Source organism: Stigmatopora argus, chromosome 1, assembly GCF_051989625.1.
Source record: "Stigmatopora argus isolate UIUO_Sarg chromosome 1, RoL_Sarg_1.0, whole genome shotgun sequence".
NCBI lineage: Eukaryota > Metazoa > Chordata > Actinopteri > Syngnathiformes > Syngnathidae > Stigmatopora > Stigmatopora argus.
Genome location: NC_135387.1, coordinates 9,510,766 through 9,527,378, shown reverse-complemented (window position 1 = coordinate 9,527,378; position 16,613 = coordinate 9,510,766). Strand labels below are relative to the sequence as shown.

General features: G+C 41.5%; 1 protein-coding gene across 4 annotated transcripts in view; it reads left to right on the top strand.

The window, feature by feature from the left end:
* The window catches only part of LOC144069312 (receptor tyrosine-protein kinase erbB-4-like), a 161,008-nt gene that overhangs the window by 111,928 nt on the left and 32,467 nt on the right, over positions 1 to 16,613 (top strand). For 3 of the 4 annotated variants that reach the window (XR_013298537.1, XM_077594778.1, XM_077594607.1), the window contains exons 14-20: positions 875 to 968; positions 2,380 to 2,534; positions 3,119 to 3,163; positions 4,392 to 4,524; positions 11,942 to 12,064; positions 12,166 to 12,264; positions 14,571 to 14,756. Coding sequence is in view for 3 of the 4 variants with exons in the window: in XM_077594778.1 (XP_077450904.1) it covers positions 875 to 968; positions 2,380 to 2,534; positions 3,119 to 3,163; positions 4,392 to 4,524; positions 11,942 to 12,064; positions 12,166 to 12,264; positions 14,571 to 14,756 (835 nt within the window). In the remaining variant the exon portion in view is untranslated. The remainder of the gene's footprint in view (positions 1 to 874; positions 969 to 2,379; positions 2,535 to 3,118; positions 3,164 to 4,391; positions 4,525 to 11,941; positions 12,065 to 12,165; positions 12,265 to 14,570; positions 14,757 to 16,613) is intronic. The other variant, XM_077594698.1, reaches the window with a different exon arrangement.

Below are 16,613 nucleotides of genomic sequence, written 5' to 3'. Positions count from 1 at the left end.
GATGGATCATTTGTAGGCGCGTGAGTCTACCTCACAGGGCGTCCATCATCTCATCGATTGATCTGATGGGGAAAAGTGTTTTTGATCAGTGGTGGCTGCTATTGACAGCTGGTTGTCGCTGGTGTAGCAACACATAAAAAAGAAGATATTTCAGTGTTTTGGACACAACAAAGCAGGCATTCATGGATTGATTAGATACTATGCACGCGTGGCGGCATTCAGCAGCATGGCCCAGACAGCGCTGCAGCTCCTGCTGTTGTAATTATAGTGTATAAACCCAATATTTGCCTTGAGAAATGGAAAAACAAAACCATTATGAACTGCATCCCTGTAAAATGTCTTAAATCAAACCGCTTCAAAAGCTGCAAAAAAGATCTGTACTTTTGCACACCATTTCCTTCCCCTTCACCCTGCCCTAATCAAACACCACAGGCTCCCTGGTGTCCTCCCTGTACTCTCATATCCTCCCACCAGCTCTCCCGCCTCACTCTGTGCATCCCTTTGTGTTTGCCACGATTTAAAAAGCTGTTCATTATTCATGGGCCTTTTCTTGGTCTGCCTATTGACCATCTTGAGCCTTTAACTTGATCAAATAGTCAGTGGCGGATCGCTGCCCTCCATGTCCTCAACTGCAGGGTACTCTGGCAGCCGTTGCAATTAAAAGTCTGGGAGAGACGTGTGAATAAAAGAAGGATGATCTGTGGTATCTGGATGCGCCATGGCATGTTGCTTTAAATCAAAAGGCTTATATGTACGACTTGTGCTCCTGTGCACACAGTGTACTTGAAAATCCCCACTTAGTATGCTCTCAATGCATATTTCAGCGTGCTTTCAAATCTATTATATATGCATCTCAATCTTTTCTCTCAATCAGTGAGGCGCGTGAATTTACCAACGGATCCGTGTGTTTGGAGTGTGATAACCAATGCGAGAGGATGGACGGTAACACCATGACGTGTCTCGGCCAGGTAAGACATTTGTATTGTTTAAGGTGCAAATAGTGTATTGCAGTGGTTCTCAAACATTTTAAAACAAGTACACTTCTAGATGTATTTGGCACCCAGAGTATACGACAAATATAAAGTAATGTGTGGGGGTGAAAAGGCAAAGATTGTCACAATGTGCTTAGATTTCTGGGCGAGGGCACTGCAATTAATAATAACATTAAAATCATGGTAATAAAATAGAAAGTGTTCCTTTTTTTGGTCCATTTGTCATTCTGTATTTTTGGTGGTTGGAAATCTTGAAAAGACTAGTGCTCACCAATACCAATGCCAGTATTTTTTGTGCCATCTCAGGGCCACTTCCTATTCTAGTATTAGTATCTGTAAAATAATTAAATATGAATCTTTTATAGTTTAAGTTGAATACAACTGAACTGTATTCAATAAATGCAAAGTAAGGCTTTAAAAAAAAGATCGTTTATATCAGTCAGTATTTTTTGTACTGAGAGGAATGGTGGTACTCTCGTACCTCCTAACTGTAGAATTTCCCTCGAAAGTCAATATTTCTGCAGGGATAAAAAAAAGAAAAGAAAACATATAGAAATATTTCTTTGTTCACTGTTCTTTTGAAACATACTTCCATACATACTTAGTAGATATATTCTCCTTAACAGAACAAACAAACAAAAACCTCGCACAAAACATTGTGTGCTGAATGACTAAGTCAGTGAATGTAGATGTTTGTAAAAGTAAGACAAGAACAACAGGCTGAATGTTAGACGGTGTTCTCAGTAGACTAACAATCCAATCATCTGTGGGAATTCTGCACAAGTACTTGCGTGAGGCATCCATTGACACATACGTATTTCAGACATTTATGAATTTCCAAACTGATGCACACATGCAAACACAACAAATCTGCAAATTTTCAATTAATGGCGTGTGGACCAATGTGCCAACCAAAGCTGACACTGTCCATCAGGATGCTGCAACATTCACACCACTGCTGTTATTTTGTCTGTTCGGACACACGGGCGTTATTTATTCATGAGCATGTTTCAGCTGGGCTTGTGCGCTTTTTCCGCCTGTCATCTCCACCATCGCCATCCCGGTGCGCTCCCTTGACATGACCTGATTTTGTTGATTGGCGCCTTCAACATAGAGGTGTGCCGGAATACACTCCAGGCAATTTGCACTCGACATGTTATAAATCACAGCAGCCGCCAGCCACGTTAGCCATGGCAGGAAGTAAGGACGTTAACAGGATTTGCCAGTTTTCAATTTGGTTCTGTCATATTCTACTTTTATACAAGATTTTCTGCATTGACACTTTAATATCATGTTTTTTTCACCTCTGTGGACATTGTTGTTGTTGTTTTAGCTGGTTTTAATCCTTTTTTCCCATTTTAATTAATCTCTCGTTACCACGACCCAGGGTCCAGACCAGTGTGTCAAGTGTCTCCATTTCAAAGATGGACCCAACTGTGTGGAGAAGTGCCCCGATGGCCTACAGGGAGCCAGCAGTTTCATCTTTAAGTACGCCAAGGCCAATAACGAGTGCCATCCCTGCCACGCCAACTGCACCCAGGGGTAAGTGTGGTCTTGAGTGGCATCTTCACCAAAGCTCAGTCCTTGCATCAGTTTTTTTTTCTTCCAATTAGCCAGTTTTGTCCTATGAATCATAACGGCAAAAGACTCTGGCACAACTCTTGTCGTAGTGACAAGAGCTGAATCGTGCCCTCTTTCTTCTACCCTTGGCTTGGATGTCTTCTAGAACTACATCAAAACACTGAGTAACACACAAGAAGTCAAAGGTCATCTGTTAGAACTAATTGGTCTCTTTAGAGCCACTAAGCAGCCGAAATGAGCTCTGAAGGGCAACAAACAACACTTAAATGAGGATGAACTGAGCTGGTCACTGTTTGTTATCAAGAGACCGACTTTATTCGCTGGCTTATAGATCAAAAGCATTTTACACCCCCTCGATGGTGTTTTTCTGTTGTGAAACAATGAGATTTCTCCTCCTGTCATATTGCGATGAGTGGTCAGCCATGCTCAGGATTTAATTTCGTGCTTGGTGACAGCTGAGCGACGCTGGAGAAAGACAAGCAGAGGTTTACTCATAACCTGTCCGTGCTTTAATGGACGATGTTTCTCCTTTCTCTCCCCTACAGGTGCATTGGCCCCAGACCACAAGATTGTGTTGGGATGATGGACAGGTAAGGGATCTCTGAAAACATTTATCATGTTGAATGGGGGGAACTAGCTTCTCTGCCACTGCCCAGATATACACAAACATAAAAGATATTGACAAAATAATTTCAAAATACTCTGTTTTCAATGATGAATCTCAAATACAATGGTTTGAAACTCAATCATGTGTTAGTCTAGTGAATATCTGTGTTCCCTAACCTCACAAAGTCTCCAGAATTGCTGAGGGTAAAACAATCAAGATTACACTGGACAGTGTGTCACAACAATGCTATTAGCCCTCACATAAAAAGAAGTTATTTTAACAATTAGAGCAAATGCGACTCATTAGAATTGAGCCAAACCAGCACAGAAGTAAGAGGATATCCATTAAAGTACAAACGAGCACTTGTACTTGCCGCTGGGGGCTTCTCAGCTCACACAGTGGTGTTTTTTCCGCGTTTTATCTCATAGCGACCCCAAGTCACCTGTTCCCCTGTAAATCCTCTTCTACTAATTAGAGAAGTCCTTCCCATTGTCTCACCTTGTGCTGTCTGACTGTCTGCTTCTCACCCTTCCACTGTCTTCTTTCTGTTTCCATGGCCCTGCCTTTACTGTTATTTTCCCATTCCAAACCCTTTTCCGTGTGTTCCTCACCACATCACGTTTTTTTTGTTTCTTCCATGTCCTTTTCACCCCGTCTCAATTCTTTTTGTGTCTCCTTGCTTTTCTACCCTTGTCGACCTAATCACTTCAAACTGCTGCATTACTATTCACAACATGGCTCTATATCTCATTATGTTGAAACCCAAAGCCTCTTTGTAAATTTCAAGCACCGCACCACCGATTTAGGACCGGCAAAATCGATATAGCACCTCGCCACTCCGCCATAATACCGTGCTACACCATCTTCCATTAGTCGCTAATGGGCTCTGCCATAAATAGTGTTTGAAATATCAACTATGAAGTAACATCAGGTGTTCTTTTATTAGTTTATAAGTTTGTAGTTTGTCTAAGCTAAATTGAACACTAAATTCAATGGTGGTGGTGAAATGAAATATTGCTAAAGCCTAGAGAAAAGATGGTTCATATCTTCCAAAACCACTTCTTCCGACCTTGGAATTTGAAGCGTGTCTTACTTGAAAACTATTACATTTTCATCATGTGAGCGCTGTTTTTTGTGTGGCCATTAAGGTGTCCTTTCCTTTGTAGTCTTTGTCATGTTTTCAGTTCAACTCATTTCTCCCGTTATTCCAGGACGCCCATCATAGCCGCGGGGATCATCGGCGGCCTGTTCATCATCGTCATTGTGGCACTCAGTGTTGCAGTCTATGTTCGGCGAAAAAGCATCAAAAAGAAGAGGGCCTTGCGCCGCTTTCTGGAGACAGAGGTGAAGACCGCCTGTGTGTTTGGTTTGGAGTGGCGCTCATCTCTTTTGTACGCAGTGCTCAATTTTGTTTCCTATTTGTCAGAAAATCAGGACACACACTGTTGCTGTGCATGTAAATGGCAGGGTTGATTCTCTTGAATTGCTTATTGGTGACACGTTCAGCTATTATACACCTTGGAAACTAATGAATGGGCCCAAGATCTGCACTAAAAAGTGACACGTGTCACTGTCTTTTTAAATTATTATAAAAATGACCTTGTTTCATTTAATTAAAATGCTAATCTTAGATTCAAACCTCATCTTTCCATATTAGTTCTGTACCTAACATTGAAATGTCAAAACATTGCCTTATTCTTCTCAAGGACCTTTGAGACCTAATGTCTCTGATGTCTCATCATGCATACAGCGTACTTAAATGCTGTACACTGCAGAGAGCAAGATAGGCAAGACATCCTTTAGAATCAATGTAGAATGTTAATTAGACCAAATTAAAAAAACAAAAAGGAGGCAACCTTATATTCTACTGTATTGTTATTTTTGCACTTGCTCAGTGTCCCCCTGAATCACTTTCATGGAGCACTTCTATTTGCCTCACATGCATACACTTCATGGTGAGGTTCACTTGTGTCATCGCCGCAGGCCCCACGATTGGCCCACAGGAGTCCCGCTTGTCATTCCAGGTTTGGATCATTTTCAGGTGGAGGCAGGTTGTATGCATCTGTCAGAATGGAGGCAGGAAGCAGAGGAGGAGGTTTGAAGGAACTTTCGGCCTTCTCCCAGCCACATACATCCATCTTAATCAGCTCATGACAGCCCCTGGAAGTCAATAAGCACAGGCAGGCATACAGATGGATGAAGAAAAATGTAACAAAACCACAGAAAGACCATCCATCTAATTTCTATGCCACTTATAATCATTGGGGCCCTGAATAAGTTGGAGTCTACCACTGCTGTCTTCAGGCAACAGGTGGGGTACACCCTTACTTGGTCAACAGCCAATCACATATTTGATGTGTTTGATGTCAGCTGGTAGCTCTTTCACATCATACACTACCAAGCATAATGGGGCTTGATTGGGAATGGGAAAATGACCTTCCCATAAGTCTTGTGTCAAAGGCTTTTCCAAAAAGCTATTTGGTTTCAGGGCCTTCTTCAAAAGCCACGAGAGACATGTTTAGAATATACATCATCAATGGATGCTCCTTTCAAGGTGAGGATAGGGGAAAGGCTGAGTTAAAAGAAGATTGAGTCACGAGGGAGATGTGGGGAAAAATGGGTTCACAGATCAAAACTTAACAAAAAATGAGAGGAGATACAGCGAATGGCAAAACAAAAGAATGGAATCAGTGTGCTTTGCAAGTCAACATTCTTCACACGTGTGCTTGAAATTGAAATGGTGGCTGCGTCCTCAGATCCCAGTTTGACAGCGTGTACTGGGGGCATCTTTTTCTCAACTGACACAAGAGGCAAGCTCTTATTTTCACACTCGACTTCAGAAAAAGACAAGGGGCAGACATTGGGCCCTTAGCCTTCATCCAGACACTCTTGATCTCAGTCATCAGTCTTTTTATTTGTTTGAATTGAGGATTGAAGCCCAAAGTGCAGTTTCATCAGACAAAAAGAGCCTTGGAAAAGTGTCAAACTAAAAGCAACGACTTCGGACGTTTCTCGAATGTTAGGGAGGCAAACGTTTGGCTGAGCAGAGCAAAGAGTTTCAGGGATAAGTAAAGCCATTTACTAATAGTTAGACCCTTTTGTTCTTCCTTAATTCCGATATTTTGGACAATTACATTGTACAGTATGTATTAGGGCTTCAACGATACATAAACTAATAATACATAGTACGATTCTTGACCCACAATGTGAAACACAAACTATTTTTAAATGTGAAAATATTGACTTAAATTCCATTAATACTAACATTTCATAGAACAAATCACCTGAAAATGTTCGTTATACGCAAATTAAATAAATAAAAACAAGCAACACCCTTTCTAAAATACTTTTTATGACAGTGATTAAAAACTACAATTCTTTTTTCCCCTCTTTATGACAACATGAACAAATGAATCTCTGTCCCCAAAAATGTTTTAATATAAACATGTTTAAGTTCTATAGCACACATACGTAACTTAAATGAACTTTTTTTTTAAATTATAATAAAGAATAAGTTGCAGATTTTTTTAACACAAAGCTTTTTACATCGGAAAGTCGTTCGTCTCTCTCAGACCCAGCTGCCACTGTAGTGTTAAAAATTTTGGGACACTTTTTGTGAAATCAGAAGTGGCAAGGTCGAATTTAGGAGCAGACACAAGGATGTAGGAGAACGGACACAGTCTCTCTCTTTCCCCTCCAACTGTTTTATCCTTTCTTTGGGGTATAACACTTAACGATTTTGCAAGCTCATGGGTCATTGCCGATGTCTCAGTTCATCTTGTTAGAAGTTATCAGCAGATGCGAACATTTACTTTTGACTCGGGTTGAAGGTGTGCCCAGATTCTATCGTCACAACACGAGACAGCATCGTTACGCTGACTATAATGATTTTGGTTAAGATATGAGTTTTGTATTGAATTGAATGGCTTTATTGTCATTATACAAATACAATAAGATTCAAAGCTTAAGCATGAAGTGCACACATAAAAGATTTCTATAAAATAAAAATGAAGTGAGGTAAACAAAAAGTGACTCAAGTGGTTAGGAGCAGGTGAGGTAGCTATGGAGTTTTAGTGCGTGTATCAAATGTGCAAGATAGAAATTTGAAGTGCTAAGACTGAAGTAAAAATCTGAGAACATTCCTTATTGATATGTATCTTTTATGGGATTTTTACTTTGCAGTGACAGTACTTAATTTAGTCTAGATTAGGTCCTCTTAGGTGCAAAACTTGAGTATAGTATAGTAACGGCTCTTGGGAAGGAACTGTCCCTGAGTCTGTTTGTTTTGGCTGTTATGGTCCTGTTGTGCCTGCCAGATGGCAGCAGGTTCAAGAGGTGGAAGCTGGTATGTGTATTGTCTTTTACGATGCTCTTTGCCCTTCCTAGACACCGAGTTGTAAATGGTGGACAGGGGGGTAGGGGAAGTTGATGATCTTATGAACTGTGTTCATCACACCCTCTACAGCCTTTTCCTGTCTGCTTCTTAGCAGCTTGAGTGCCACACTGACACAGCGTATCTTTGACTCATTCTTTTAATTTTCATGACCGTTGACTACAATTGCCAGTGTTAGATGTCCGGGAGGGAAAACAGGGAAGCCAAGTGTGTGACAGGGCAAGATCAGTTCGCTCATCTAACTCATTGCCTGCCCTTGACAGGGATAGGCATCATCTGCTACAGCCGTCAATGGCAGTGAAAGAATTCTGGCATATTCGTTTCACTGGAATTTACCAACCTTCAGTCATGTAGTATTTTGAAAAGAAATTATATTGTGATTGAATACATTTTTGCTCAATTCCAAGGGGAGCAACTGATAATGTTATGGTTTCCATTAAATATAACTCAACAATTTTTAACCCCCACTCGTTCAAACTGCAATCAAGTGGATATATATTAATCTGTTCATCAATCTGTAAAGATTCTAAATTGTTGAACTGTCGCCTTGTTTACCAACTGAGCATGTAGTTTATTTGGACATCAAAGCCCATGTCACCTCTCCACTGTGGCACCAGTGAAGCTCATTTGGCCAAGGCACAGTATGCCATTAGCCAGTAAATAAAGTGGCGCAACAACTGTGCAAGCTAAGAGGAGTGGAGAGAATCTCATCTTGGTACATGCGGGTGCATTCTATTTACCAGCTCAATCCTCCTAGCGCTCCTCTCTGTGCTCTTCGTGGCTTCCATCCAGGCACTTCCTAATGAAACAATAACAGCTACGGCCTGTCGTCATTTGTTCTGATTACAGCTTCATCAGAGTGGCGACTGGGCGGCCTCCCTCTTGCATCCCTCCACCCCACTTGCTATAATCTTACACGTGCCCTGTGTGACCAAACACGTGGATGCTAATCATGCTCTTTGCCCAAATACCATGCTGATATGATGGATGATAACTGGCCCAGACAAAACTCTTCCTGTTCATATTTCACCTTTCAAGGCACTCAGCTATTAAATACTAAACTATCTTCTGAGAAAACCATATGCAGTGAAAACGCCAAAGGTTGAATGTAATAGGAATAGTTTTCCCATAAAAAGTTTGGAAATTGAACCATCATAGTGTTTTCAGTTGCATTAACATTATTATTCTTAAATATCCTTCAAGTGAAGTTTTTTTTTACTTTTAAATGGAAACTGATGGATTCATATAGTCAGGTTCGTTAAGTTTGGGATATTGACAAAATTCTCATCTTTTTGGCTTTAACGACCACCAGATGTACATTATCAGCCACACATGCCCATGTGGCAATGGAAAAGATGAGCGACTAACTCTCCCGTGCTTTTGGTCTCTTTAAATGATCCATACCATACAAAATGCTTCATTTCATAGTTCAACTAATTATAATATAAAAACTGAAACTGCCGCTAAAGTGCATTTATTCTATTGCTTTCATATATCTGTTAAGGGTCAATAGTTAATGTTATGTGGTCACTCTTTCATACATTTGAAGTTTTTTTCTGCACCATTCACATATGTTTGAGAACTCTTTAAATCTCCTACTTGCTTGTGATAGCTAAGAAAACGATCGATCCTATTTACCCCCAATTAGTTCAGGGGCTTGAAAAAACAGAGTCCCATTTCCAGGCATTTGAGACAACCAATGCTAAGGCAAGAGTCTATGATTGCATGTATGAAATATGTGGTAGCTTTCAAAACACACGGTAAAATTGTGCGTATAATGTAGAATGATACTATTTTTACCTGAAACCCATGCATCACTTCCCTTTATGAGCCAAAAAGATCATAAATGTGCAGATATCCCAGTACTTCTAGAGAATTGTACAGGAAAATGAAGGTGTTGTTTCCGAATTACCTCAAACAATCAGAAGGCAATTGTAGTTTAAGTCGAACAAATGAATCAACCTACTAATAGTTATTTACTCAAATTTAGAAACAAATGTTGTTCAATGGTAAAAGTGGAAAAGTTTTTACTCCTTGAGAAGTATCAGGATCGCCATTAGACATCCACAAAAACATGCATAAATAAAGAGGAAAGACACCCTTCTGGATTTTCACTTGCAAAGAGGGCGGACGTTGAGGATCGCTCCCCAACGACGTTCTAACTTTACCCTTTTTTGCCACTTTATTACATTCAATGGCCCTAATTACAACTCTAAAGGGGGTAAGCCTCTTGGAGCGTTCATGGTGGGGGGCAGATGACGAAGGTTGAGTCCTCACTGCAGGTCCTATGGTCAGGCTTGACTTGGACGCGAGTACTCCGAGGCGCCCCGCCACCTCTTTGGTTAGACTTAAAGAGGCTTTCATGAGCCAAGCTTATACTTCATTCCAAGCAAGCATGATAATAATATTGTCCGCATAACTAGAGGTGAGCAAAGCGTTCTTTAATAGCAAGGCAAAGCTTATATTTCGTTGCAGGCAAATGTATAATAAAATGAAATAAGAAAAAAAATGAAAGGAAGCGAGTTACCTCAGTTCTCATCCCAAAGTTGTTTGATCCGTTGAGGTCAGGGTCATCAAATTCTTCCATATTAAATTCACCCAAGCATGCTTTTTTCCTTTAATAATCCAAAATAGTAAAGGTGAAAAAAATAGAGCTGTCTGAATATTGCTCCCACAAAGTTTAATGTATCGAATACTTCACGTTTTACTACAAAGAGACACAATTTCAAGTGAGTTAAGGGGTCTATCCCAGCCAATTGATGAACTCACTGATCACATAGTTTTTCGCCAACTTGGCCCGCTAACCTACTTCCTGCAGTGACAGCACAGTGGGTTTTTGCTTTAGGGCCTCACTCCATGAAGCAACAAATCACTGCCAGGCTGCCGGCGTAGTCATCCATTCTGTGCAGCAAACAGGCAAGCACCGTGGTCACAGCTCTTATTGCGGTGATGGTTTTATGCCACGTCAAATGAGTGTTTGAGTGGCTGGCCAGCTGATGTAGGATCTCATTATATTGTTTGATGGCCGTGGTTGAGCGCCGTGATTATGCTGCTGATAAACCGTTGCGCGGCCAGCCTCCGATAGGGTCATTAAGACGCGCATCGATCAGACGCATTGACTTCTTGTGTGCAGGGATGTGTGTTTTGTACTTCGATATGAGCTTCCATTTGGGTGGCCACTAGATTTTGATACGATTTTGCCAATATTTGTAATTGCAGACGTTCTATTTGCTGTCTGATTTGGTTGAATTCTGGCTCGTCCTTACACCGGTCACTTAGTTACAGGTGAAGCCATGCACCTTTAAAATAAGAGGTAGAGATTTTCAAGGTTTTGCACAACCTGTGTCTGCCCAGCTCTTAGAAAGCAGTACGGTGTCTGCTGTCACCATTGGTACTCGGACGTTTCGTCGAAAGACGTTTGGTCGACCGGACGTTTGGTCGAACGGACGTTTGGTCGAACGGACGTTTGGTCGCCGGTTTGTTACTGTTGAAACCAGCTCTCAAAATTAGAATCATGAGAGAGAGAGAGTGAGTTTAATATCTAAATATCTAATATCTAAATATCAGGTACGCGGTCGATTGGTCGCCGGTCTTTTGGTCGCCTGGAAGTTTATTGATAATTACCATTTAAATCGTTGCTCAAATTCCCTAAATACAAACTGCGAATTACTATTTAGTCATACTTAATGCCCTATTAATTATTAGGCTAGAGAAAAGCGCCAGACTTTTATTGTTTTTTGTTGGAGAACTTGTTAAGACCCTGACGGACGTACCTTCCTAAGGGGACAACTCATGTACATACAAACTCTTATACACTCACTTGTTGTTTTACCTTGTTTTGTCGCCGGTCTTTTGGTCACCCGTTGTCGCGGTCAAGGCGACCAAAAGACCGGCGACCAAAAGACGGCGACCAATCGACCGCACACGAAATATCAACAGTAAACTCTCATAATTTGAAAGCGAGCGAACCCGGCGACCAAACGTCCATTCTACCAAACGTCTGTTCTACCAAACGTCCGTTCTACCAAACGTCCGGTCGACCAAACGTCCGGTCGACCAAACGTCCGGTCGACCAAACGTCCGGGGACCAAACGTCTTTCGACCAAACGTCCGGTCACGGCTGTCACCGGATGCCAGGCAAAGCGAGCTTGTCATAAACAATGGCACAAAATGTTTTGCTATGTACACAGCTGGTGAGCTAAAAGACTTTGTCTGCTGTGCTAGCAGCTGACTCTGGATTGATTAGTTCAGCGTAAGCATACTACCGACCGCAGTGGAGATATTAACGTCCAAATTATTTGTACTCCAAAGTTTGGCAAATGAATATATACACAATCCTTGAAATGCACGACGTGTGTGTTTTGTTAGCTTGTAGAGCCCCTGACACCCAGTGGAACAGCGCCCAACCAGGCTCAGCTGCGCATCCTGAAGGAGACAGAGTTGAAGAGAGTCAAGATTTTAGGCTCAGGTGCTTTTGGGACAGTCTACAAGGTAAGTGTTCAAGGAGCAGAAATTTGAATAACGATTGATTTGTACACTTTTTATTGAGATCGAGTGTCTTAGATTTAATAATCATTGACTTAATTTTCTAGGGCATCTGGGTCCCAGAAGGTGAGACGGTTAAGATCCCAGTGGCTATTAAAATCCTAAATGAGACCACGGGCCCCAAAGCCAATGTGGAGTTCATGGACGTACGTATTCCTGCCGCCTGCCACTTTGTTGGATTGCACACCTGACAGTAAATTTTTATGAAAGTAACATCTCAGGGATAAAAGTGAACTGCCAAGACTGGATGGGACTATTAAAAACACCACTTGTTTATGATATGTGGCTTCTGCGTAGTCCCTTCTGGAGAGCAAAGTTTTTGTTTTTATCACCTCTTCCCAACCTCTCTTTTTCTCTCACTTTTACCAATTTTTCTCTTTACACTCTCTTGATTTCATTGCTCCCATTTCAGAGTCTGGTGTTCTCCTCACCTCCCTCCGCTCTCCTCTTTCACCCTCTGTCTCTCTTTTCTTCCTGTTTCTCCCAGCGGGATTCTGCGTCCATCCAGAGCCAATATGCCCGCTCTGTCGGCTTGTTAAACAGCAATCTAAAGGCAGGCTCACGCCTCGCCAATAAGAAGCCAGTCACTGGAGTGCCCAGATCCAAGCACACATACATGCATGCATACACACGCATACACACTCCACAACAACAACAAAATATTACGGTGACGGCGGCTCTGGTCGTGTAATTTGCAGGAGTTGGCCGATATGCGAATGACCAAATTGATTATTTGACTTTATGCAAAAGTATAAAGTTAAAAGTATGCATACCGCATTAAATATCTTTGCATAAGATCAGAGTGTTTGTGTGTCCGTGTGGAACAAAATGAGTTAGGCGGACCAATAGGGTCACCTAGCAGTAATAGAGGTCAATGTTGAGGAAGATGGGAGAGAAAGCAAAACACACAGGCTCACTCTTGGGCACTCTTTTATACTCGACACACATAAACGCACACACTGGAGTAGCAAGTATGATTGTAGAGCTGCATAATGTACAACGCCACAAACCTTTGGGAGCCTTTCCTGTGTCCCTTCTCCCTTCCAAAGAGGTTTCCTTATACAGAAGTGGCTACGGCTTGGGACATAGTGGGTGGTTCTATGTATATAGTAGTATTGTATTGGCACTAGGCGGCACGGCGGCCGAACAGTTCGGGGGTCGAGGGTTGGACGCAGGTGGGTCCTCACTGCGTGGAGTTTGCATGTTCTCCCCGAGCTTGCGTGGCTTTTTTCGGGGTAATCCGGTTTCCTCCCCACCCCAAAACCATGCAGGGAAGGCTGGTTGAACACTCTAAATCAGAGGTAGGGATCCCGTGGTTCTTTTGATGGGTGCATAAGGCTCTCCGCTAACCTATGAGCAAAAATATGGAAACCGCTAAAGAGAAAGCTGAGTACTGAACACACCCAAAGGAGTGTCACATCAGCACTGAGGCACCGACGCTACCTCTAGTGCCACTTTAATTATATATATTTTTTATTTCTCCTATGCATGCATTCTCTAATTGATTACCATTACCGTAACATTGTTGTCAAAAGAATTCAGAGACTTTTTGTACTTTAAAAGTGGTGGAATGACAAAAAATGCACAAATGTTCATGTATTATTACTTTTAAATTCTGAGTATGATTCTCAAGGAAAATAATTTAAAAATATGAGTTGTTTATGGCTCTGTCAAAAACTTTCACGACCCCTGCTCTAAATTGTCCCTAGTTATGCGTGTGAGCATCAGTGGTTGTCCGTCTCCTTGTGCCCTACGATTGGCTGGCCACCGATTCAGGGTATCACCCGACTGGTGCCTATAGTTAGCTGGGATCAGCTCCAGCATCCCTCGCGACCCTTGGGAGGATAAGCAGTTCAGAAAATGAATGACTAACTGAATGTATTGGCACTACTTTTAAATGAAGGTGTTTCTCTGGCCTATGGCGCTCCTGCTGTTAAGAATTAATCTACTTCCTCCCACATTACCGCCAAGCTCCCTCTGAGCTTCAATATTTAAGAGGACACCTCATCTGCGTGAGCTCTACAGTGAGGTGAAAGGTGCACAAAGCTCATACAGATCTGTCATGGCCTACATTTAATTGTGCTGCTGCAACATTGATGTGACGCTGTGTGAAATTGAGATGAAAAAGGCAATATCTGTGCTACTTTGAAGAGGTTCTTTTGCTGTGTTTTCTTGAACTGTGAGTATACTCCTAGGACTGATGCTGCATGCAAATATAGTCGGCATCCCGTCTTCATTTATGCATCCATCTCCACCTCCACTTGGATTATAGCGCAAAAGTATTCATGCATTATAGATACATGGACATTGCGCTGGGTTCCTCTATGAAAACAGAAGCTGATATTTGTTGACAAATAGATGTTATGATTAACATGGCATGCTTCAGAAAACACAACCTGTGAGCAAAACCATGGGCAGCAGGCCTCTTAGTCCCTTTTTGTCTTTCACCCAGGAGGCGCTGATCATGGCCAGCATGGAGCACCCCCACCTAGTGCGCCTATTGGGTGTTTGCTTGAGCCCCACCATCCAGCTGGTCACTCAACTCATGCCACATGGCTGTCTCCTTGATTATGTGCACGAGCACAAAGACAACATTGGGTCGCAGCTACTACTCAACTGGTGTGTCCAGATTGCCAAGGTGGGTATCTACAACTGACCATTCGCACTCACAATCAAACTGCCACCAGCGGGAATCGAGCTCACGCCTGCCCGCGCGAAGTCAGGCGACTGATCCACTAAACCACAGGTGTCAAAGTGGCGGCCCGCGGGCCAAATCTGGCCCGCCGCATCATTTTGTGCGGCCCAAGTAAGTAAATCATGAGTGCCAACTTTCTGTTTTAGGATCAAATTCAAATGAAGATTATAGATGTATATTATATTTCCTGATTTTCCCCTTTTTAAATCAATATTTTCAATTTTTATCAATTTTTTTCTTTTGGTGTTTTAAGGTCAAAAACCATTTTGTAAAATCTAAAAATAAATATATAAAAATATTTTCGGTTTTCCACTTTAATATTGAATATAATTTTTAAAAAATAATCCATTTGAAATGAAAAACAAATGATGATTAGATGTTTTCCCTTACTAAGAAAAAAAGTTCAAATAAACAGTTTTATATCTATAAAAAAACTGAAAATTTAGGGCTTTTGATCCAGTTCTTATAATCCAATCAAAAAAAATCTAAATATATCTAAAATGGTCCGGCCCACATGAAATCGAGTTGATGTTATTGCGGCCCGCGAACAAACCCAAGTTTGACACCCTTGCTCTAAACCATCAGGTGGCACCCCCATGTTTACAATTTAATACAATACAATTATATACAATTACAATTATAGTTAATTGTAAATGGCTGAAAATATGGAAATCTTGACAGTTTTCATTTTGTTTGTATCTTACCTGGTTAGAATTGCTAAAACCCAAGTCCAATACAGAGTGTAAACATCCAGTCACTGCTGATCTCAATTGGCATCCTTGACCACCACAGTCCCTGAACCCTTGGCCATCAATAAATTCCATTACTAGACTATTGTTAACTTGCTTCTAAATGCTTGGTTTCAAGAGCAAGCGCATTATCAAGTGGTCACTACAGGCAAGGCGTTATCAACAAGTGCAAACTCCCCCTTGCCTGCAATCAATGTTCCCTCTAAGCTGCACGCGTGCTCAATGGCGCACTACTCTCGTGTTCTCTGCCGACAGCAAACATATGCAGTACAAAATAAAATCCAACCTGAATTGTAAAAAAATAAACATTACAATTTTTTTCTTTGTCATTTTCCAATGGAACTCAGAGAGTGGCAGCCTGTCACTGACAAACAAAAAGAAACGGTAATTACGGATAAGATTATGACTAACACTGTGTCCTAGAAGTGAGATCTTTAACCTGAACCCGACCCGAAATTCGGGAAATCTCCTCTGCAAAACATGCAGCGAAGCTAAAGTTGTAATAGAGTTTTCCGCTTATGGCTTATGGCAGGTGTGATACTGGTGTGTGCCCATAGCGAGCATTTATGCTATGGCTCACATTGGTCCTCAGTGTGCTCATTGAGGTTGTCTGTATGCCCAGGCGTATGGAAAATTAGAGGGAACATTGCCTGCTTAATGTTCTATTTGTCACCTTTCTTTCTATAGTCGCTTAATTTCAACCAATTAACACTAAAAACAAGGTCCTGAAGCTAGTAACCCATCAACCATCTTGGTGACATCTTAAATAAAGATGCATTCAAACACCTTCTGTTGGCGTTCGTAAAGACGAAATGACACAAGTCAAGATGAAGAAATAATCCGAGGACTCTGTATATTTCTTAATTACCATAGGATCTGTTAGGAGTTGAAGGCTATCTCAGATTACATTTGCTGAAAAGAAAACAACACCATAGTCAGTTGGCAGAAACCGTTCCCTTTTACAATGTCTCTGAGTGGTAGTCAATCCAATGCCACTTACGCTGAAGTCAGCTGTGGGAACCGCTACACTATCATTGACTGCCATGGTAAA